The sequence below is a fragment of the Pelophylax lessonae genome (assembly GCF_965119305.1).
Source record: "Pelophylax lessonae genome assembly, chromosome: 9".
NCBI classification, from domain to species: domain Eukaryota; kingdom Metazoa; phylum Chordata; class Amphibia; order Anura; family Ranidae; genus Pelophylax; species Pelophylax lessonae.
In genome coordinates, this window is record NC_138776.1 from 269,034,598 (window position 1) to 269,059,795 (window position 25,198).

At 46.6% G+C, this 25,198-nt stretch overlaps 2 protein-coding genes across 2 annotated transcripts in view; both read right to left on the bottom strand.

Annotated features, from left to right (window-relative positions):
- LOC309564458 (uncharacterized protein) overlaps positions 1-25,198 on the bottom strand; it is a 1,566,033-nt gene that overhangs the window by 1,074,622 nt on the left and 466,213 nt on the right. The window contains exons 2-3 of the mRNA XM_082269088.1: positions 16,375-17,288; positions 2,799-3,470 (exon numbers count right to left, since the gene is read on the bottom strand). Of these exons, the coding sequence (XP_082125214.1) occupies positions 2,799-3,470; positions 16,375-17,288 (1,586 nt within the window). The remainder of the gene's footprint in view (positions 1-2,798; positions 3,471-16,374; positions 17,289-25,198) is intronic.
- LOC309564030 (uncharacterized protein) overlaps positions 18,980-25,198 on the bottom strand; it is a gene marked incomplete at both ends in the record, with an annotated part of 68,179 nt that continues 61,960 nt past the window's right edge. The window contains 2 exons of the mRNA XM_082268654.1: positions 18,980-19,610; positions 19,783-20,944. Coding sequence (XP_082124780.1) covers positions 18,980-19,610; positions 19,783-20,944 — 1,793 coding nt within the window. The remainder of the gene's footprint in view (positions 19,611-19,782; positions 20,945-25,198) is intronic.

Here is a 25,198-nt window from a genome sequence, read left to right on the forward strand (position 1 = left end):
CTCTCCAATATGGTGGACTATATATAAAGTCCAAGCTTCATACATCACGGTGGGAATACCTCCATAAAGGGTTTTCATGGACTCGGTTCCATAGCGATGAACCACCACTCTGGACCTGTATAGCTACCTGCAGCTAACTCAAGTTGCATCAAATGCCAGTGTGAGCCGCCCACGCAGGACCCAGTGCCTCATTACAAGTCGTCTCTATGGCGTGGGGTCCAGGTACAGCTCCTAACTGAGGTTGCCCTTATCCGGCCACACTGCTTCTGAATAGCTGTTAGAAGACGACGAGGTGTTGAAAGAAAATTCAAACAAAAGCACAAATTAGAAACTAGCGAAGCTGATTTCTCCGTGAGGGAGAAGAAGTCCATCTCCTTCAGACACTAGCATAAAACTGAAGACTCCCTGAGTGGGGGAGGGTTACAGGGAAGGCGCCCCAGAGGGGGAGGGTCCTCAAAAATCTGCCAGTATCCAATCTTAATCCAATACCTTTAATGTATTTTTAAAAAAAAGTTAAGCTTTATAAACTGTTGTGCTACCATCAGAAACAAAACATTGGAAATACCACCATTTTATTCTCCAGGACCTTTGCCTACAGAAAATCTATGTTGGGGGGGGGGGGGTAATTGTAAAGGCAGAAGGAGCATTCTATTCATTAAGGTAAAAAACCTTCTATTTGCAGCCCCCCTATTAATTACCTGAGCCACCTCTAGATCCAGCGATGTTGTAGGAGTGTCTCGGCTGCCCTGGACTCTCCCTTCTCACTAGCTAAGACAGCAGCGTGCCGCCAATGGCTGTCAATCAAAGTCAGTCCGCCAATGAGGAGAGAAAGGGGGCGGGGCCAGGTCACGGCTCTGTGTCTGAATGGACACACAGAGCAGCGGCCTGGATCGGGTGTCCCCATAGCAAGCTGCTTGCTTTGGGGACACTCGACAGAAAGGGAGGAGCCAGGAGAGCTGAGGAGGGACCCGAGAAGAGGAGGATCCTGGCTGCTCTGGGCAAAACCAACTGCACAGAGGAGGGAAGTGTAACAGGTTTGTTATTTTTAACTAAAAAAATTAGACTTCACAATAACTTTAACATGTGTGCAAAAAAATAAAAAATCTCTGAGAGAGTTGATGTGAGTGAGACGGAATCCCTCTCCTGTCATCACACTCTAAACATTAGAGTGCCCCCTAGCTGCAGCCTGGTAATATCATTGCTAGGAGGACTATTAATTTATCTGCTACATACTTCCCATCTTTATATAAACGTCTCCTGACATTTAGGGATCTATACATATAAAAATGGCAGAGTCCAATGAAAGTGCGGGAGTTACTCGTCTCTGTGAATTGGGGTAACAAATGAATGTTATTAGGTCCTTTGCTATGCTGGTTGAATGTTTTCCTCTGATTTGAAATGGAGAATGTTGCATTTGGCCACTAGATGGAGCTAATTCCTATGATACTTTGTGGCATATAATAGCCAAATGCAGTTTTCTCTGTATTCCATTAATGGTTGGTATAATATTGCTGGTTTAATTATCTCATGTTCTTTAATGTGACAATCATTCGCCCGGCTGTGCCAAATTCTGCCCGTATTTTCATGATCACAGTAATTTCTTCACTTATGGGGCAATAATGCTCTATTATTACTGCAGTGCCACATTATGGCCACTAGATGGAGCCAATAATCATAGGAAATCACTGAAATACAATATGAGCAATACTGGTCATGGTTGGGGGAATGCGGGTCACATTCATTCAACAAAGTTTTCACAACCAGATCTGTCAGTGATTGTGAAATCTTCCTGCACAAAATGTACTCAGCCAATGAAAGGTAAGGATTCCATTTTTATTTTTCTCCTGCTATCAATGGCCAACACCGGACAACACTTCATCCATGTCTTTGGTGATCTCTGATCTCCTTATGAAGTGTTTCTTACATGATGAAGATCAGCCATGGAGTATATCTGAGGTGTATATCAGGGTGTGCTTCTTCCCCACATGTCCACCAACATTCATATAGAAGACATTACCCGCACTCATGGCACTAATACACCTCCAGGGTTGTGTGGGACCCCTGATGTACAGGAAGACAGGACTTCAGTGAGGAACATTTCCCTCACTCAGGACAGGAATACGGCTTCTCCCCCGTGTGAGATCTCTGATGTGTGGAAAGATCGGACTTCTGTGAGGAAGATTTCCCTCACTCAGACCAGGAAAGTTCATTCTCCTCCGTGTCCAATCTCAGATGACTGTAAACAGAGGACTTCTGTGACTGACAATTCCCATACTCAGAACAGGAAAGTGGCAAAGTGTGCAATCTCTGATGCTTGTTAAGATAAGATTTCAATGAAAAACATTTCCCGCATTCAGGACAGGAATACTGCTTCTCCCCTGTGTGCGATCTCTGATGTTTGTAAAAATTTGACTTCCGCGCAAAACATTTCCAGCACTCAGTACAGGAATACGACTTCTCACCAGTGTGCAATCTCTGATGTTTGTAAAAATTTGACTTCTGCGCAAAACTTTTTCCGCACTCAGGACAGGAATACGGCTTCTCCCCCGTGTGCAATCTCTGATGTTTGTAAAAATCTGACTTCCCTGCAAAACATTTCCCGCACACAGGACAGGAATACAGCTTCTCACCTGTGTGCAATCTCTGATGTTCGTAAAAATTTGACTTATGTGCAAAACATTTCCCGCACTCAGGACAGGAATACGGCTTCTCCCCCGTGTGCAATCTCTGATGTTTGTAAAAATCTGACTTCCCTGCAAAACATTTCCCGCACTCAGGACAGGAATACGGCTTCTCACCAGTGTGCAGTCTCTGATGTGTGGAAAGATTTGACTTCTGTGCAAAACATTTCCCGCACTCAGGACAGAAATACGGCTTCTCACCCGTGTGAAATCTCTGATGTGTGGAAGAATTGGACTTCTGTGCAAAACATTTCCCGCACTCAGGACAGGAATACGGCTTCTCACCAGTGTGCAGTCTCTTATGTGTAGAAAGAATAGACTTCTCTGAAAAGCATTTCCCGCACTCAGGACAGGAATACGACTTCTCCCCCGTGTGTGATCTCTGATGTTTGTAAAAATGTGACTTATGTGCAAAACATTTCCCGCACTCAGGACAGGAATACGGCTTCTCACCAGTGTGCAGTCTCTGATGTGTGGAGAGATGAGATTTCAATGAAAAACATTTCCCGCACTCAGGACAGGAATACGGCTTCTCCCCTGTGTGTGATCTCTGATGTTTGTAAAAATGTGACTTATGTGCAAAACATTTCCCGCACTCAGGACAGGAATATGGCTTCTCACCAGTGTGAAATCTCTGATGTGTGGAAAGATTGGACTTCTGTGCAAAACATTTCCCGCACTCAGGACAGGAATAAAACTTCTCCCCCGTGTGCAATCTCTGATGTGTGGAAAGATTGGACTTCTTTGCAAAACATTTCCTGCACTCAGGACAGGAAAAAGACTTCTCCCCTGTGTGCATTCTCTGATGTCTGGATAGAGTGGACTTCTGTGCAAAACATTTCTCGCACTCAGGACAGGAATACGGCTTCTCATTGGTGTGAGATCTTTTATGCACATTAAGCTTGTATTTAAAACGGAAACACTTCCCGCACTCAGTACAGGAGAACCTCTTATCTGTTGTAAGGATGGCACCGTCCCTCACAGTCTGAGGTTCCTCAGGATAAAAGGAATACGATGGTACGGCACTGTCCCTCACAGTCTGAGGTTCCTCAGGATAAGAGGAATACGATGGTCCGCGACTGTCCCTCACAGTCTGAGGTTCCTCAGGATAAAAGGAATACGATGGTACGGCACCGTCCCTCACAGTCTGAGGTTCCTCAGGATAAGAGGAATACGATGGTCCGGCACCGTCCCTCACAGTCTGAGGTTCCTCAGGATAAGAGGAATACGATGGTTCATCTACACTGTGTGGTGCCGGATGGACATTTGAGGTCGTCGGGTTTTCTCCTGGACTATACTGTGTGATGTCCTCATCTTCTACTTTACAGTCTGGAGACAAAGTGAGACAATCCTCTGAGGTTTTCCTCATCTCCCGTCCATGTACTAAAATAGAAAGACAAAGATTATTATTAGACATCAGCAGATTGGTTCCCCTAAACCAGGACTCCGCCCACATCAGACAGCTTTGTCTCTGAGGATCTTACAATTCCCCCCTCAAGGTAACTAGTAAATGGGTTCTCTGATCTCCTACCAGTTCATTTCTTTATTCATGGACCTTAGTCAGAGAGTGAGGAAACAATGAGAACTGTCTTTTATAGGAGTGACAGTGATGAGGGGATTATAGGACGAGTGTCCCCTCCCCCTCTATCACTCATTGCCATCTTCCCAACACAAGAAGTCCCGCACTTCCTTATTTAGTCCATGATTCAGTCATGAATAACAGCGGACTGAGCCCCACCAGAGGTCAGAGAGTGAGGATGGGGGGAGAACAACCAAGATGAAGACTGGACTGATCCTGAAGACCACTATCATTGGGTTACTGACTCCTCCCTCATTATCACTTTCTGTTTAAGGTTCCAAAGTTGGAGGATGTTATCACATTATTATCACCATGTAAAAGTCTGTCCTCCAATCAAATCATCAGATATAAAATGTCCAGCTGGTAGGAAATGGGTGTAACAAAAGAGAATCCATATTATGTGTATATATAGCAGTGGGTAGAGGGGAGAGAGCAGAAGTCAGGAGTATGTAATGTACAACATACAGTATATAGTGCAGGGGTCAGGACTCATAATATTGGTATTCAGTAATCAGTGGTGGATTACATGTATTTATGTCATGTATGTATTTAGTGTTAATGACCCACCTGTGCTGATCTCTGTAGGAGTGTCCTCCTCTATAAATGTCCCCGTTATTCCCTCCTCCTCCATAGACTGCTGATCATCCCTCACATACGTCTCTTCTTCTTCTGCTTTAACCTCAACTTTAGAATCTCTCAGGTTTCCACTCTGAATATATAATAAAAATGACATCAATGGTAACAATGCAGATAATGTACAGATCCTAATGATACTATCAGTGATTGTTCCTCATCTACCTGATGATGGTGGGGGATGGTGTGACCTTCTTGTGTGGAATCCCGGGAATACAGAGGACGGGGACATCTCTCTGGTGGGTTCCAATTACTGGATCCATCTGTAGGAAACACACACACTGACTGAATACATTGTTTCTATGTGTTTATCAGATGATGGGGGATCTAGGTGGAGCCTCCGTACTGCTCTCTCCTTTACAATAAAGTCTCCTCTTACCCGGTGATGTGAGGGGCGGCTGATTCTCCATCATGACGTCCTTGTAGAGATCCTTGTGTCCTTCTAAATACTCCCACTCCTCCATGGAGAAATAGACAGTGACATCCTGACACCTTATAGGAACCTGACACACACAATGATACAGTCACCATCCAGACACATCCCTTGTCTGTTACTGGATAATGTCCCAGAATTCCCAGCACCGCTCACCTCTCCTGTCAGCAGATGGACCATCATGGTGGTCAGTTCCAGGATCTTCTGCTCTCTGTTCCTCTCAGGTATCAGAGAACGAGGGGGAGGCACCATGGTGGGGTTCTGGGTCCTGCTCCATCCTCCTGAGATTGGCTCCCCATTAGACTTCTTCACTACAACATAATCCTACAGATCAGGAGAAAGATAAACCGATATCAATCATCTGACATCATCTACAGGTCTACAATAAGAAAATGGTCTATTGACCAGACTAGACAAGAGAGATGTCGTGTAACCTCCCAGAATCCTCCTCACCTCTCCAGTCAGGTCTGTGTTTTATTATTAGAGATAAGAGTGATGTCATGTGACCTCCCAGAATCTTCCCCTGTAACGTGAGAATTACCTACCCCGTGAGAAAAACCTACCCTCGTCACTTCCGGCCAGGAACAGCTGAGCAGCGCAGCAGTGCGCATGCTCAGAGCGCCGGCAACCTAATGTAAAAGCTGAGGAGCTGAGTAGTGCGCACTAGTAGGATATTATGACTGATCCGTGGAAAAAAACTACCCACGCCGCGCTTACATTAAAACATGTCGGCTGCAATATAAGTCATCTCCACTCCTGTCCCTGTGACTTCCCTCATCTCGGCTAGTAAATATAAAAGCGGCTGGCGGCTCCGTGATTTATGTTCTCATACACCCGCCGCCGCTTTTATATTTATTAGCCGAGATGAGGGAAGTGACAGGGACAGGAGTGGAGATGACTCGTATTGCAGCAAAGCTGTTTTAATGTACACGCTGCGTTACAAACAGTGCCGTGCAACCGGAAGTGACGAGGGGTAGGTTTTTCTCACGGGTAGGTAATTCCCACGGAACACCCACCTCTCCGGTCAGGTCTGTGTTTTATTATTAGAGATATGAGTGATGTCATGTGACCTCCCAGAATCCTCCTCACCTCTCCGGTCAGTGTTTTATTAATAGAGATAAGAGTGATGTCATGTGACCTCCCAGAATCCCCCTCACCTCTCCGGTCAGCAGGTAGATGATCTCCAGGGTGAGGCTTAATAACCTCTCAGTCATGTGACTCTGATCCTCCTCCATCCTCATTGGTGTGGTTATGTGATCTATGCGGGTTTCTCTGTAGACAGATAAATGAATTGGACAATATTAGGATGGGGATATAAGGGGCTATAGGTGGGGTGCCCCCGGTGGGAATTGGAACATGTAGTTGGGTTACTTAGGGGGATCTTTTTATAAAGAGTGGTCACAGGTTCTCTGAGACCATCAAGACTAATGCAGAGCCCAAAGCCCTTGGTTGGACAGGAGGAGGGACAGTCCACTGCCAGAGTGTAGGGGAGTAGAGAAGAGTGCCGGTTATTGAGGGATCAGAGGATTGGATAAGTAAATTAGCTTTTTCTGGATTCCTACACCAAAATGACCATGTAACCCTTGAAGTGGGGCTGCCCCCATTATACAAGGGTTAAATGCTGATTTGGGGTTTTGGTCATTTTTTGTTTCCCCAGAGATGCGCTTTAAACAAAATAAAATTTAAACATGATAAAATCTGTATTATAAACTTGTAAAAACAAAGCGCCCCCCCCCCCCTCTTTTACAGCAAAGACAATGCTGTAAAAGCTCCTACAGGTCATTCGTTTAGAGAAAACCGAGAATAACGGCCCCAGAATCATTGCTCTCACTCTAGTGTGCGGCCAATGCCCCCCTTTGGGACAGCGTAATATAAATGAAAGGTCCTCTTTAAGGAGACATTAGGGGTGAGAAGATGATTGGTGGGAAAGGTGACAAATCTCCAGAATGAAGAGAATTTTCCGACCCCGTAAGTGGAGGAATGTTCTGACCCTGAAGGGGTTACTCTAGGTTTCCACACTATATATGTGTGTATCATCATCTGCTGGAGATAAAAGAGGCCACAGTGACTATGGAGGAAGAGGATGGACATGACGGGGGGGGGGGGGTTACTGGGTATAAATAGGAAATAAGATCGTATTACCTCCTCTGCTGCCACTTCCAGCAATGTCTACTCTCTACTTCCTCCCAACTCACCTTTCACCCGGAAAGTCCTTAATATACCTGAAATCACTTCCTGTGACGTCACTTCCTCTCTTCCATAAATACTTCCTGTCTGGGTAGAAGGTGGCGCTCAGAGGAACCGCAGCCCAGAGAAACGTCTCGTAGTGGGAACACGGCCTTGTGCTGTGTGTGTATGTACTGTATATCCTTATAGATGGGTCATCTCCACTCCCACCAAGGGGGAGAGAAATATATTACTGCCTATTACCATCACACACTCACCCCCCCCTTTCCTGGGCAGGCAGGCTGCATGCTCGGATTAACAGTTTGGTATTTATTTCCTGGTTGACCTGACACAGTTTTTTTTTTTTTTGTTTCTTTGCTTTAAGGACCCTTTTAAACACCTACTAGATTCAGTCTGGAATGTAATTTTGAGGGACTCAAAATTTGGGGGTGTGAAAGAAAAAAGTCTTTACCACTTTCCGACCGCCCTATCACAGTTTTATTGCTACAGGGCGGCCGTGCTGCTCAGAACCCCGTATATAAATGTGATCCTGCACTTCCAGGTAGCGTGCGCAAGTGCGTGCTGCCGGCAGCTCACTACCATTAGTGATGGACGAACATCGGCCGGGGGGGGGGGGGGAGGGTCGCGAACGTGAGCCGCAAATCTTCTCAAAAGTCCACGAACCGCGAGTTCGCGGCGGGCCCCATTGACTTTAATGGGAGGCGAACTTTAAAAACCTTTAGGTCACATTTTCAGCCACAAAAGACTTACTAGCTGTGCACAAATAGTCCCAGCACATGGACAATGTCATAACAGAAGTATTGCAATTGGAAACGTTTTTTTTTTTTTTTTTTTTACAGCAAATTTTTTTTTTTTTTATCATAAATCAGCCAGAACTGACAGCAGCCGGTAAATACATGTCAAATACATATAGGGTCCATTCACACATCTGTAAAATAGGTCCGCATCCATTCCACAATTTTGCGGAACGTTTACAGACCCATTGATTTTCAATTCCAGTCTGGAAAAATTAGGCATTCACAGGATAAAGTAAGTGTCGGCCATTCCAGGCCCCAAAAATTAGCCCACATGGGTTTACCTGACAGCTAAGAACGTTGTATTCTGTGGCTGAAGGTACATTAGGCATTCACAGGATACAGAAATGTCGGCCAGTATAGGCCCCAAAAATTAGCCCACATGGGTTTTCTTGACAGCTCAGAACGTAGTATTTGGTGGCTGGAGGTACATTAGGCATTCACAGGATACAGAAGTAAGGGTCTGCCAGTATTGGCCCCAAAAATTAGCCCACATGGGTTTACCTGACAGCTAAGAATGTTGTATTCTGTGGCTGAAGGTACATTAGGCATTCACAGGATACAGAAGTAAGTGTCGGCCTGTATAGGCCCCAAAAATTAGCCCACATGGGTTTACCTGACAGCAAAGAAAGTTGTATTCTGTGGCTGGAGGTACATTAGGCATTCACAGAAAAAATAATTGTCGGCCCTGAAAGGCCGCAAAAATTTGGCATTCAATGGACATGAAATGCCTTTTTTGCCGCTATATTTAGCGAAGACAAGGACCAGGAATTTTTGTGGGTGGATGGCGGTCTGGCGGATATTTGTGGCCTGACATGAGGAATTTCAATGAAGCATATTCTACTGGTCACATGTGTTGAATTCCTCAGAGATCCATGCCTCATTCATTTTTATAAATGTGAGGTAGTCTACACTGTCATGAGCTAGGCGAGTGAGCTTATCGGTCACGATTCCCCCTGCTGCGCTGAACGTCCTTTCAGACAGGACACTGGATGGGGGGCAAGCCAACAGTTCCATTGCAAATTGTGCAAGCTCTGGCCAGAGGTCAAGCCTGCCCACCCAGTAGTACAGGGGTTCATCACTCCTCAGAGCGTCCACATCGGCCGTTAACCCGATGTAGTCGGAAATCTGTCGGGCTAGGCGTTCCCTACAGCTGTCGATGATTCAGCTGAAAGAAGGATCTCATATCTGAAGTGACCAAGACATCTTCAATCCGCCCTCTTCTTGCAGGCACTGTTGGATTGCTACCCGCAACTGTCTCTCTGTGACTGGAAATTCCTCTGCCAGCGCACGCAAAAGCAGAATGCAGCATTTCCCAAAGCAAGGCCTGGAAGTGCTGCATTCTGACCGCCCTCTGTGGTTGTGGTAAAATTTCCACCATTTATTGTTTGTACCGGGGGTCTAAGTACGTTGCCACCCAGTACTGCTCCTTGGCCTTTATGCTTTTTATATGGGGGTCCCCCTTAAAACACTGGAGCATGAAGGCCCCCATTCACACTAAACTGGAAGCTGTGTAGTGGCCTGCTTCCAGCTCATCATCCAGGATAATATCGTCCTCGTTCTCCTCCCCCCATCCACGGATAACAACAGGGATCCCAGAAAGGTTTAAAGCATGCTCTCCTTGCTCTTCCTCATCCCCCCAAAATCATCCTCCTCTGACTCCTCTTCAGACTCCTGCTGTTGACCTGTCTCAAATGGAGTAGCACCCACTGGAAATTCATCCAACATTGCGACTTTCTCATCTTCCTGCTCCTCGACGGCTTGATCAATGACACGACACAATGCGCGCTCCAGAAAGAAGACGAAAGGTACGATGTCACTGATGGCCCCCTGGCCGTGACTGACCAGTTTGGTGATCTCATCGAATTGCTGCAGAAGTCTGCATGCATCGCGCATGAGCAGCCACTGGCGAGGTGAATAAAACCCAAGCTCCCCAAAACCTGTCCTGCCGCAGAGTTCGTACAGGTAGTCGTTAGGCTGCTCCAGCAGAAACGTGCAGTTATCAAGCATATGCAATGTTGAGTTCCATCTCATTGGGCAGTCACAAATAAGACGCTGACGGGCAGGTTGTGTCCCTGCTGAATGTCAGCAAGGCGAGCCATGGCTGTGTAAGATCTTCTGAAATGGCCCGAGATTTTCCTGGCCTGCAGCAAGATGTCCTGGACCCCAGGGTATTTGGCAACGAATCGCTGCCTGACCGAGTTCAGGACATGTGCCATGCATGGCACGTGTGTTATTTTGCCCTGTTTCAGCGCGCTCAGCAGATTGGCACCGTTGTCGCACACCACTTTACCAACTGTCAAATTCAGGGGTGTCAGCCACTGATCTACCTGTGAACGCAAAGCTGAAATGAGTGCAGGACCAGTGTGGCTCTTGGCTTCCAGGCACAACAGATGGAGCACAGCATGGCAACATCTAACCTGGCATGTGGAATAGGTTCTGGGGATCTTGGGCGGTGCAGCAGAAGAGACGCTAGCAGCGGAAAAGGAGTAGTCAGCCGAGGAGGAGAGGGAGGATGGAGGAGGAGGAGAAGAAGATGCAGGCCTGCATGCAATCCGTGGCGGTACAACCAAATCTACACGGGTGCCACGGGTTACATGCTTGACGGCCGTTAGAAGGATTACCCAGTGGGCAGTAAAAGTGGGTACGAAAGGCCTCCGAGTCCACCAGTTGATATGGCAGTAGTTGGCAGGCTATCAGTTCCGACAAGCCAGCAGTCAAACGTTGGGCAAGAGGGTTATCCGGCGTCATCATTTTTTTCCGCTCCAACATTTGGGCCACCGAAGCCTGCCTTTTTCCAGAACAACGTGACGACGGCATCATGGAAGGTGGAGTGGAGGACAATTGTAAGGAGAGAGGAGAAGGAGAAGAGCCTGGACGGTGAGAGCCTGGAGTGTGGTTTTGTGGGTTCTGACGGTGTTGCTCCCACTGGGCTCAGTGATGGGAGTTCAGGGGCCTTCTTAAGACGGTCGTCCCTAGGTGAGTGTTGGGCTTACCGCTACCTATGCGTTGACTGCAAAGGCTGCAGATGGCAACACTGTTGTCAGCAACGGACACGTTAAAAAAAGCCCACACTGCGGAGCCATGTGCCGGCGTCCTGGGAGTGCCAGATGTGACTGTACATGGTTGATGGCTCGCTCCTGATACATTTGCAGTCTGCTTTGTACCTCTTGTGCAATGCAAGTTCTGCCTGCATCTCCTCCCTATCTGCCGGTCCGTCTCTCCCTCTAAACTCTCCTCCTCCTCCTCTCTTGTGGCCACCCACGTGACGTCCATAGACATGTCATCATCCATGTCACCTTTCCCACCACTAACATTCGAGATCTCTGAGTAGGCAGCAAGAGCGGGGACCAACCTCCTTGGGCTGATCTGGGTACTGTCGTCAGACTGCTGAGTGGCGGCTGTTGCTACCTCCTCTTCCTGATCCGATGCCAAGAATGGGTGTACATCACAAATGTCTTGTGATGGATCGGAAAATAATTCCAGTGACTCAAGCGGAGGGTATGTGGTGGTGGTGTTTTTGGGGGTGCACACAGCAGAGAGTGAAGAGGGTGCAGATAGAGAGGATGAGGAGGGTGCAGAAGAGGAAGGCTGAGTGAGCCACTCAACCAAGTCTGTTGCGTCCTCTGACGTAATCGAACACACCTTCTGAAACTTCACATTTTGGCTCCGCCCTACCCCTACCACCCCTGCGTAAGTGTCTGCCTCTTCCTCAGCCTGTCATGTTTTTAAATTACCCTGTGACAAAAGTCTCTAGAGAATCGCAGTATATCTGGAAAAAGGTATATAACACCCCGCTTCAAACTGTGGTATTGGGGGGCCACAGGTTTATCACACCAGTTCTACAAATAATTGGCCAGTAACTGTTGTCCCTGTGTAGCACAGTTAACACAGCAAAAGAGGCCAAATTTTTGCAGGACTAAAATACACTCTTAGAAAAGTATACTGTTAAAAAACACCCCACTTCAATATGTGGTATTGGGGGCCCACTGGTCTATCACACCAGTTGTTCAAAAAATTGGCCAGTGAGTTTGGCACTGTGTGTATCAGACTTAACGCAGCAAAAGAGGCAATATTGTTGCAGGACACAAATACACTTAGGAAAGTATACTCAGATAACACCCCACTTCAATATGTGGTATTGGGGGGCCACTGGTCTATCACACCAGTTGTACAAAAAATTAGCCAGTGAGTTTGTCACTGTGTGTATCAGAGTTAACACAGCAAAAGAGGCAATATTGTTGCAGGACACAAATACACTTGTAAAAGTATACTCAGATAACACCCCACTTCAATATGTGGTATTGGGGGGGGGGGCACTGGTCTATCACACCAGTTATATTACATTAAAAGTGCTTTTGTCACTGTTTGTAGTATTGCTGCAGCAACGCTCAGTCACCACACCAGTCACAATGCTGCACAGTGCACAATACAAATCCACTATAATATGCTTTCTATATTACAAAATATATTATACCGTGGATTACACCCCTATATAGTGCACTGCACACCTATACCAAATAAATAGCAGCCCTTGAAATGACTTTTGTTGACATTAACAGAGCATTTGTGTCACTGCCGATCTCTATCTGTCCCTGGAGCACAGACTGGATACCTGTCCCTAAACTGAATATAGACTGTAGTAGACCAATACCAAATATTATACCAGCCCTGAAAAGGACTTTTGTGGATCTTAACAGAGCAATTTGTGTCTGGCAATCTCTCCCTGATGAACACAGCAGACCTTTCCCTACGCTGACAAAAAGCGGAATGTGAAATGGCCGCCTGGTCTGGTCTATTTATAAGGTAGGGGGCATGTCCATGTGCTGAAATGTTTCAATTGGCTGTCCCGTTCCACCTGATGGCTGTGTCATGGGTCAAAGTTCTCCCCAATGTAAACTAATATGGCCACCGCGAACATCGGCAAAAGTCCGCCTTTTCGCGAAATTGCCAACAAGCAAAATTGCCGGGCGAACTGCAAGGCCATCCCTAGTAAGGAGATTGTTATAATAGTAATAAGAAATATTCAGTAATAAAGTGCATGGCCGTCACTAAATGTTACATCTAAGTGAAGAGAGGAAATATCTATACCTACACGAACCTTATGATATATACCAACTTATCCTTATATATGTATGATGTAGATGAGTGAAATTAGTAGGAGACATTGATCTCCTGTGTACGAGCTGAGCTCAGTTTGGGGCCAGTTTCCTCATTTTATTGAGATCTGGTTTTAGATAATCAATAAATGTTATTTTAGGATAAATCCATGTAGTTGTTATCTGTCTCATGCTGTGCCCTTAAAGCCCACACATATGACAGTGGTTCCTTGTGAACATCTGTAGTTTCCCATTTCTCTGAACAGATAGGATGTTGGGACTCGCATGAAAAAAAATTACGTGGTATCCCCCCCCCCCCCCAGTCTATACCAGGCCCATGTCAAAATGTATAAAAAATAAACGGAGTGGGGTCCCCCCAAAATCCATACCAGATCTTAACCTGAGCAAGCAGTTCGGCAAATTAGGAATAGGGGGACAAGCGAGCGCCCCCCCCTCTAACCCATCCTAGGCCTCATTTCCTCAACCTGGGGGGGGTGCTTTGGGGCACCTTTATCCCCCCAAAGCATGTTGATGGGGACAAGGGCCCCTTCCCCACAACCGTGGCCTGTGGTTGTGGGGGTCTGCAGGCAGGGGGCTTGTCGTAATCTGAAAGCCCCTTTTACCAAGGGGGCCCCCAGATCCCGCCCCCCCCATGTGAATGAGTATCGCGACCATAGTACCTGTACCTATTCACCAAAAAAGTGTCAAAAAGTAATAAAAACACACACACAGTTTTTGAAAAGTCCTTTATTAAAAAATAAAATCCAGCCTCCCCCGATGTAGATCCGTCATCAATCACAAAGCCCGCCGCACCCAAAAAAATAAATAAAAAAAAGATGCTCTTGCCATCATGGAGGCCCTCTGCAGGCTCCCCGTTTCACATCTTTTATATAGGTAAGGGGCAGGGTCACCTGTCTACATCACTTGGTGGCACCGCCCTTCTGATGTCAGGGACCCAGCATGCACCGATCTATGATGTCAGAAGGGGGCAGTGCCACCAGGTAACATAGACAGCTGGCCCCGCCTCTTACCCATGTAAGAAATGTCAAATGGAGGAGCCTGCAGTAGTTATTTATTAATAAAGGATTTTTCAAAAATTGTGTGTTTTTATTACTTTTTGACACTTTTTTGGTGAATAGGTACAGGTACTATGGTCCCGATATTTATTCACATGGGGGGGGGGGGGCCCTTGGGTAAAAGGGGCTTTCAGATTACTACGAGCCCCCTGCCTGCAGACCCCCACAAGCACAGGCCACAGTTGTGGGGAAGAGTGCTTTGGAGTGGGGTGGGGGGGGCAGAGCTTTCCCAAAGCACCCACCCCCCCATGTTGAGGACATGTGGCCTGGTATGGGTAAGGAGGGGGGGGGGGGTCCTCACTCATTCCTCCCACTTTCCTGACCCTCTGGGCTGCATGCCAGGATAGAGGGTCTGGTATGGACTTTAGGGGAGAACCCACGCTGTTTTTTTTCTTTCTTTCATTTTGGCCCCAAATGCCTGGTATGGACTGGGGGGGGGGCCACGCCGTTTTCTTTTATTGTCGGTGGGGAAGCCCGCTGACAGCTGAGGAGTCATGGTTGGTAAGGATGCGGGCGGCCGGCTTCCCGGCTTGCTGATTAACAACCAGCTATTTCTTCACACAGAATTTGCATTGGTCGATCGTTTTTTTGACTGATTCGAATTCGAATCGCTCCGAAAAGTTGGAATTTGTTAAAAAATGAATAAACAAAACAAGTTTTAACAGATTTCAACGAAATTCATTACAATTTCATTTGGAGATTTGGATACTTCGGAATCTAGGAATAACCAAAAATTTGTCGGAATTTGTATTCGCACCGAAACGAATTTCACGTGTCTAACACTTAATGGCCACCCGCTAACAACTGGGCTCCCAGCCAATGCAAATGGCCTCCGATGGCAGGGCCCACTCTCCAGGCATGGATCCTCTACATATGTGTGCCATAACACCACCCCGCTGATAGCTGGGGACTAAATGACCACTAGGGACATCCTGGAAGACTTCTGGATACCAAAGGAAGCTCCTGACATCCCGCACAGCTTCCCAGCACCAGACCCGCCCACCAATACTTCCAATAGGTAGGAAAACTTTATACAAAAATGGTCCTATAAGTGAGGAGGACAAAAAGGAACGCAGCCATTGGCTTATTCTGAACATTTATGGGGGTGGGGTCTTATGGGGGAGGGACGTGGGCAGGGCTACCCAAACGTATGCTGCCATGGACATCTGTCAGGAAAGCACACTATGGCCACTAGATGGAACTGGCCATTATAGGAAATCCCAATTCACAATGACTGGGGGAATGCGGGTCACATTTCATCAACACATTTATAACAACCAGACCTGTAAGTGTTTGTGAAATCTTCCCGCACAAAATGTACTCAGCCAATGAAAGGTAAGGACTCCATTTTTATTGTTTTCCTGCTATCAATGGCCAACACGGGACAACACTTCATCCATGTCTTTGGTGATCTCTGATCTCCTTATGAAGTGTTCCTTACATGATGAAGATCAGCCATGGAGTATATCTGAGGTGTATATCAGGGTGTGCTTCTTCCCCCCATGTCCACCAACATTCATATAGAAGACATTTCCCGCAATCAAGGCACCTCGAGGGTTGTGTGGGACACCTGATGTACAGAAGACAGGACTTCAGTGAGGAACAATTCCCTCACTCAGGACAGGAATACGGCTTCTCCCCCGTGTGAGATCTCTGATGTCTGTAAAGAGCGGACTTGTGTGCAAAACATTTCCCGCACTCAGGACAGGAATACGGCTTCTCCCCGGTGTGAGATCTCTGATGTCTGTAAAGAGTGGATTTCTCTGAAAAACATTTCCCGCACTCAGGACAGGAATACGGCTTCTCACCAGTGTGCGATCTCTGATGTGTGGAAAGCTTGGACTTCACTGAAAAACATTCCCCACACTCAGGACAGGAATACGGCTTCTCACCAGTGTGAGATCTCTGATGTGTGGAAAGATAGGACTTGTGTGCAAAACATTTCCCGCACTCAGGACAGGAATACGGCTTCTCACCAGTGTGCGATCTCTGATGTGTGGAAAGCTTGGACTTCACTGAAAAACATTTCCCGCACTCAGGACAGGAATACGGCTTCTCCCCGGTGTGAGATCTCTGATGTGTGGAAAGATAGGACTTGTGTGAAAAACATTTCCCGCACTCAGGACAGGAATACGGCTTCTCACCAGTGTGCAATCTCTGATGTCTGGAAAGATCAAACTTGTGTGAGAAACATTTACTGCACTCAGGACAGGAATACGGCTTCTCACCAGTGTGCAATCTCTGATGTGTGGAAAGATTGAACTTCTGTGAAAAACATTTCCCACACTCAGGACAGGAATATAGCTTCTCACCTGTGTGCAATCTCTGATGTCTGGAAAGAGTGGACGTCAGTGAAAAACATTTCCCGCACTCAGAACAGGAATATGGCTTCTCACCAGTGTGCAATCTCTGATGTGTGGAAAAATGGGACTTCCGTGAAAAACATTCCCCGCACTCAGAACAGCAATATGGCTTCTCGCCAGTGTGCGATCTCTGATGTGTGGAAAGAGAGGACTTCTCTGAAAAACATTTCTCACACTCAGAACAGGAATACGACTTCTCCCCCGTGTGCAATCTCTGATGTGTGGAAAGATTAATCTTCTGTGAAAAACATTTCCCGCACTCAGGACAGGAATACGGCTTTTCACCAGTGTGCAATCTCTGATGTGTGGAAAGATTGGACTTCTCTGAAAAACATTTCCCACACTCAGGACAGGAATATGGCTTCTCACCCGTGTGAGACCTTTTATGCACATTAAGCTTGTAATGAAAACGGAAACACTTCCCACACTCAGAACAGGAGAACCTCTTATCTGTTGTAAGGATGGGACCATCCCTCACAGTCTGAGGTTCCTCAGGATAAGAGGAATACGATGGTCCGGCACCGTCCCTCACAGTCTGAGGTTCCTCAGGATAAGAGGAATACGATGGTCCATCTACACTGTGTGGTGCCGGATGGACATTTGAGGTAGCCGGGTTTTCTCCTGGACTATACTGTGTGATGTCCTCATCTTCTACTTTACAGCCTGGAGACAAAGTGAGACAATCCTCTGAGGTTTTCCTCATCTCCCGTCCATCTACTAAAATAGAAATACAAAGATAATATTACTAGACATCAGCAGATTGGTTGCCCTAAACCAGGACTCCGCCCACATCAGGCAGCTTTGTCTCTGAGGATCTTACAATTCCCCCCTCAAGGTAACTAGTAAATGGGTCCTCTGATCTCCTACCAGTTCATTTCTTTATTCATGGACCTTAGTCAGAGAGTGAGGAAACAATGAGAACTGTCTTTTATAGGAGTGACAGTGATGAGGGGATTATAGGACGAGTGTCCCCACCCCCTCTATCACTCATTGCCATCTTCCCAACACAAGAAGTCCCGCACTTCCTTATTTAGTCCATGATTTAGTCATGAATAACAGCGGGGCTTAGCCCCACCAGAGGTCAGAGAGTGAGGATGGGGGGAGAACAACCAAGATGAAGACTGGACTGATCCTGAAGACCACCATCATTGGGTTACTGACTCCTCCCTCATTATCACTTTCTGTTTAAGGCTCCAAAGTTGGAGGATGTTATCACATTATTATCATCATGTAAAAGTCTGTCCTCCAATCAAATCATCAGATATAAAATGTCCAGCTGGTAGGAAATGGGAGTAACAAAAGAGAATCCATATTATGTGTATATATAGCAGTGGGCAGAGGGGAGAGAGCAGAAGTCAGGAGTATGTAATATACAACATAGAGTATATAGTGCAGGGGTCAGGAGTATGTAATGTACAACATAGAGTATATAGTGCAGGGGTCAGGAGTATGTCAAATCAAATCAAATCGACTTTATTTGTCAATTCTTCCACATGTACAATACATACATACAGAGAATCGAAATTACGTTACTCTTAGACCCCCGGTACATACAGATAACACTAACAACATAGCCTAAAAATCTAAAAACGCAAAAAAATAAATAAAAATAAGGTTAAAATAAAAACAGCGCAAGGCACACAACAGATAAAGTGCAGACTAATGACGTTCCATGGTGAATGAGGTAGTGAGCAGACCAATGCTGCCAAAGTGACTGGTGCAAGTCATTGAATGCTAGTGGAAGGAGGGGATGGAAGGACCTAGGGATATGGGATCTAGGGAAGGGGAGGTGCATAGTTCAGTGGTGCCTATGGCAGAAAAGGGACAAAGGGGCAGGTTCGGAGCGAGTTCAGCTTCCTGACAGCCTGATGGATAAAGCTGTCCTTCAGTCTGCTGGTCCTGGCCTGGAGACTCCGCAGTCTCCTCCCTGATGGCAGCAGACTGAAGAAGCTGTGTAATGGGTGGGTACGATCACCTGCAATGCATAGAGCTTTGCGAGTGAGACGGGTTCCATAAATATCCTGAAGGGAGAGGAGAGAGACACCAATGATCTTCCCAGCTGCTCTCACTATGCGTTGCAGAGTCTTCCGGCAAGACGCGTTGCAGGTGCCATACCACACAGTGATGCAGCTGGTCAGAATACTCTCGATGGTGCCTCTGTAGAAGGTGTACGTGATGGGGCTCTGGCTCTCCTCAGTTTGCGGAGAAAGTAGAGACGCTGCTGTGATTTCTTGGCCAGTGCTGCAGTGTTATCAGTCCAGGAGAGGTCCTCTGTGATGTGCACACCCAGAAACTTGGTGCTACTCACTCTCTCCACAGTCACACCGTTGATGGTCAGAGAAACATACTGAGTATGCACTCTCCTGAAATCAACAACAATCTCCTTCATCTTCTCCACATTCAGAGAGAGATTGTTGTTACTGCACCACCCGGCCAAGCGGCTCACCTCACTCCTGTAGTTTGTCTCATCTCTGTCACTAATGAGACCCACCACAGTCGTGTCATCCGCAAACTTAATGAAGAGGTTGGAGTTGTGTAACGGTGTGCAATCGTGGGTCAGCAGAGTGAAAAGGAGGGGGCTCAACACACATCCTTGAGGGGCCCCAGTATTCAGTATGATGGTGCTGGATGTGTTGCTGCCGACCCGTACTGCCTGAGGTCTTCCAATCAGAAAGTCCAACAGCCAGTTGCACAGCGAAGTGTTGAGCCCCAACTCGATCAATTTATGAATGAGCTGTTGAGGGATGATTGTGTTGAATGCTGAACTGAAGTCTATAAACAGCATTCGAAACATATGAGTCTTTTCTCTCTAAATGTGTAAGTGCTGAGTGAAGGGTAGTTGAAATAGCATCATCGGTCGACCGGTTGGACTGGTATGCAAACTGGAATGGGTCCAGGGAGGAGGGGAGGGCAGACTTGATGTGATGCATGACTAACCGTTCAAAGCACTTCATGATGATGGAAGTAAGTGCAACAGGACGGTAGTCATTGAAACAGGATGGAGATGGCTTCTTCGGGACTGGAATGATGGTAGTAGCTTTGAAGCATGTGGGAACAACAGCCTGACTAAGTGAGATGTTAAAATTATCTGTGAAGACATCAGTGAGTTCTGCTGCACAGTCCCTCAGTACACGCCCAGGGATGTTGTCAGGACCCGGAGCTTTGCGTGCATTGATCCTACTGAAGGATCTCCTCACGCTGTCCGGGGTCGGCATCATCACCTGGTCACCGGGAGAAGATGGAATCTTCTGTGCAGTGGTTCTGTTTTGTGCCTCAAAGCGAGCGAAAAAGGTGTTCAGCTCGTTCAGCAGAGAGATGTTACTGTCACCAGTCCGTGGTGGGGGCTTGTAGTCCGTAATAGACTGTATCCCCCGCCACAGGCTCCGAGTGTCTCTGCTGTCGCTGAAACAATGGGCTATCCTCCTGGAGTACTGTCTCTTAGCCTCTCTAATGCCGCGAGATAGGTTGGCCCTGGCTGTTCTCAGGCTGACCTCATCTCCAGCTCTGAAGGCAGCGTTCCGCGTCTCCAGGAGTCTGTAGACCTCCCCTGTCATCCACGGCTTCTGGTTGGCCCGGACAGTGATGGTTTTTGTGACTGTTACATCCTCAATACACTTATTGATGTAGGCAGTGACAGTCTCCGAGTACTCCTGGAGGTCAATGATGTTATTGCAAGTGGCAGCCTGCTTAAACATATTCCAGTCAGTTGTATCAAAACAGTCTTGCAGAGCGTCTGACGACCCTTCCGGCCACACCTGAATCTGTTTCTGAACTGGTTTGACAACTTTAATGAGCGGTCTGTATGCAGGCATTAGCATAACAGTGATGTGGTCTGAAGCACCAAGGTGGGGGAGGGGGAGGGCTTTGTAAGCTCCTCTCTGTGTAGTATAAACAAAGTCTAAAATGTTATTTCCTCTTGTTGGAAAATGAATGTGTTGATGTATTTTTGGAAACACACTCTTTAAGTCAGCATGGTTAAAATCCCCAGCTATGATGAGAAAAGCATCAGGGTATGCTGTCTGCTGCTCACTGATGTACTGATACAGTTCATTTAGTGCATCGTTCCTATTGCTGTTGTTGTTATTCGGAGGAATGTAAACTGAAACAAGCAGTGTGGCAGTACATTCCCTCGGCAGATAGAACGGCCGGCACTTAATAATCATAAACTCCACCAGAGATGAGCAGTGTTTGCAAATCACAACAGCATCGCGGCACCACGCGTCATTGATGTAAACACACAGTCCGCCGCCGCAGGTTTTTCCTCCCGCGACGAGAGCTCTGTCTGCTCGATAGCACGTCAGCTGATCGAGCTGAATGGCGCAGTCCGGAAAGCTGCTGCTAAGCCATGTTTCCGTGAACACAAAACACAACAGTCTCTTACAGTCCTTTGAGTTGAACGTAGTAATCGGATGAAGTCCAGTTTATTGTCCAAAGAGCGTACGTTAGCCAGTACAATGGTGGGAATAGATGGCTTGAAAGGATTAGCCATTAGCTTAGCCCGGATACCTCCACGCTTACCCCTCTTCTGCTTCCTCTCACACCTCTTGTGGCGCCTCCACTGTAGGCGAGATGCAGCAGTGGGGATCGGTAATGATGTAAGCTTCCGGAGCAGTCCGAGATCTCGCAGCTGTTCTGTGTGCACGGAGTTTAACTCTAAAAATGCGGTTCTGTCAACATCCAGCAGAACCTCACGACTGTATGAAAACACCGTTCTATCGGGACAGAGAGAAGCCGCTGCGTGTGAACGCGCTGCCATTTTCATAAGCTGTCTTGGGTTTGGATTGGGATGGTTCCAGCAGCCCCTGGGATCCAGCAGGAAGTCAGCCTGGAGCAGCTCCAGACACTCAGCAAGAGAACCTTTCAGCAGCCACACCCGAAGCCAGAATGGTGTGATGGTCAGTGGGAGGAATGCTCCTTACACTGGTGGACACCATAAAGTATATAGTGCAGGGGTCAGGAGTATGCAATGTACAACATAGAGTATATAGTACAGGGGTCAGGAGTATGTAATGTACAACATAGAGTATATAGTGCAGGGGTCAGGAGTATGTAATGTAAAACAAAGTATATAGTGCAGGGATCAGGAGTATGTAATGTACAATATAGAGTATATAGTGCAGGGTTCAGGAGTCATAATATTTGTGTTCACTAATCAGTTGCAGAGGTCCAACACCGCTGCCTCCCATCTCCTGAGACTGCACTCAGTGACTTGGGTGTGAGACTATACAGACATATCCCTCCACCCGGCACAGCCAGCAAATAACAGAGCAAGTAACCCCGGGAGAATTGTTCTGTCAGATATCTTACTAGACCCGGGGATGGGGCAGAAGAACCAAGGTACATACCCCAGGTGCCTAGGTCAAGCAACGTCTATGGTAATTATCAACATTTTACGGCCAGCTGAACCCCAGAATCTCCATAAATCCAGTCTAGAGACATAAATAGTGTCTGCAGCACAGAGAAGTAAGATTATCCGAGAGAAATACAGGAATACAGTATGGGGGAACACAGCTCAGGAAAGTGACCAGGGGATTACAGGCTAATATCACCCAGTCCCCGCCCTACTCTGGACCAATCAGTGAGTAGTATGGGTGGAGGAATGTATTTAGTGTTAATGACCCACCTGTGCTGATCTCTGTAGGAGTGTCCTCCTCTATACATGTCCCCGTTATTCCATCCTCCTCCATAGATTGAAGATCATCCCTCACATACTTCTCTTCTTCTGCTTTAACCTCAAATTCTATATCGATTGGATCTCCACTCTAAACAAAGAAAATGAGAGAGAATATCATCTGGAAGATATAAGCTTTAATATTGTGATATAATATATAAAAACACATCCTCTCCAGAAGTCCATGTTCTAGATGCTCCAATCCACCAACCTTGTAACATCGAGGGATGGTGTGACCTTCCTGTGTGGAATCCCGGGAATACAGAGAACGGGGACATCTCACTGGTGGGTTTCTGTAGCTGGATGACTCCTCCATGGTGTCCTGATACAGATCTTTCCGTTCCTTTAGAAACTCTGACTCCTCCATCACCCCATCCTCATCATCCTCCTCTTTTATCTCTTCTTTAACCTCAACTTTAGAATCTCTCAGGTTTCCACTCTGAATATATAATAAAAATGACATCAATGGTAACAATGCAGATAATGTACAGATCCTAATGATACTATCAGTGATTGTTCCTCATCTACCTGATCAGGTTTTGCATAGTTGTGATCTTCCTGTGTGGAATCCCGGGAATACAGAGGACGGGGACATCTCTCTGGTGGGTTTCTGTAGCTGGATGACTCCACCATGGTGTCCTGGTACAGATCTTTGTGTCCTTTTGAAAACTCCATCACCCCATCCTCCTCTTTTATATCTTCTTTAATATTGACCTGTGTGGAATCCCGGGAATACAGAGGACGGGGACATCTCTCTGGTGGGTTCCCATTACTGGATCCATCTGTAGGAAACACACACACTGACTGAATACATTGTTTCTATGTGTTTATCAGATGATGGGGGATCTAGGTGGATCCTCCGTACTGCTCTCTCCTTTACAATAAAGTCTTACCCGGTGATGTGAGGGGCGGCTGATTCTCCATCACGATGTCCTTCCCAGCACCGCTCACCTCTCCTGTCAGCAACTCGATGATCTATCTGGTGACTTCTCAAATCTTCTTTTTATTTCTCTATTCTATCAGGGAGGGAGGTAGAGGCAATGTGATATGATCTCCAGACTTCACAGGAGGAAAACTCTAGATTTGAACACAAATAGTAAAATCAAATGACATTTCCAGAATCCTCCTCACCTCACTGGTCAGGTCTCTTTTTATTTAAACCCCACTTCATGCTGAGGTTTCTGATATTACAAACAATGCAGGTCCAACAGCCCTACTTTGAAAGCAAGGAGGCCTGGGGTTCAGCCCACACCCTAAGAGCATCAGAAATAAAGAGTTGGATAGCGGGATATTGGAGAGAGGAGCTGTGAGGTCAGTGTGAGGTCATAGGATTATCTGACTCTGATTGGAGAGACATTGGGAGGAGGAGCTGTGTGGTCAGTGTGGTGTCATATGATTCTCTGACCCTGATTGGAGAGACATTGGGAGGAGGAGCTGTGAGGTCAGTGTCATGTCATAGGATATTCTGACTCTGATTGGAGGAACATTGGGAGGTGGAGCTATGTGGTCAGTGTCATGTCATAGGGTTCTCTGACTCTGATTGGAGGAACATTGGGAGGAGGAGCTGTGTGGTCATGTCGTGTCATTGGATTCTCTGACTCTGATTTGAGGGACATTGGGAGGAGGAGCTGTGTGGTCAGTGTCATGTCATAGGATATTCTGACTCTGATTGGAGGGACATTGGAAGGCGGAGCTGTGTGGTCAGTGTCATGTCATAGGATATTCTGACTCTGATTGGAGGGACATTGGAAGGCGGAGCTGTGTGGTCAGTGTCATGTCATAGGATATTCTGACTCTGATTGGAGGGACATTGGGAGGAGGAGCTGTGGGGGCACTGTGTGAGGTTTCTGCACACAAAGAATCATATTCTCCCGGGTGCACCCCACCTCTTCTAAAATAAAAGATGAACTTTTTCTGTGGGCTTTGTCAGGACTCATCATATTCCTGTGATCTCCGTGTACTCCGGAGACTTTACTGATCACATTTTAGGATGAATATCTGAGACTGGGATCAATATGGAAAAAAAACAAACAATTCCGGATATTTACTACAAATTAAATTTTTTCCACTTTCTTATTTGAATCCTAAAAAATAAAGACATACATATTCCAATCCTCCTTAAATACACCCCCCCCCCCACTAATAAAAGTAGTATAATCCGTTTGTCAGGAGTGTGTTGTTGTCAGGGCTGGGCTTCTGCTATTAATAGCAGCTCTCTACTGCACAGAGGCTGCTCAGCTGTCGGATAATTACCAGCCATTCATTGTTTCCACAGTGACTCACTTGGTTACCATTATCTGCCTCATTAGTCCAGCCTACAGACAGCCCCTTTTAGCTATTTAAACTGCCTTGCTCATTTCCTCCGTGCCTTTCCTGGTCAACATCTCTAGCGTGTCTCTGCTGTGTTCCTGTTATGATTTGCCCTGGCTGACGTCTCTTCTGATTTCTGATCCTGATTTTTGGCTTCTGACAATGCTGATTTCTGATCCCAGCTTGTCTGATTACCCGCTCTGTCTTCCAAACCCTGGCTTCTGTTTTTGACTACGTTCCTGTTCTGTGTTATTTTTGCTATTACATTAAAGGTGTGATTTTTAACTACATTTTCTTTCTCTGCCTGGTTTATGGTTGCTGACAGTTGTGGTCTTGCTCCTTATTCCAGCATCCTGGTTTTGGCTGTGATGT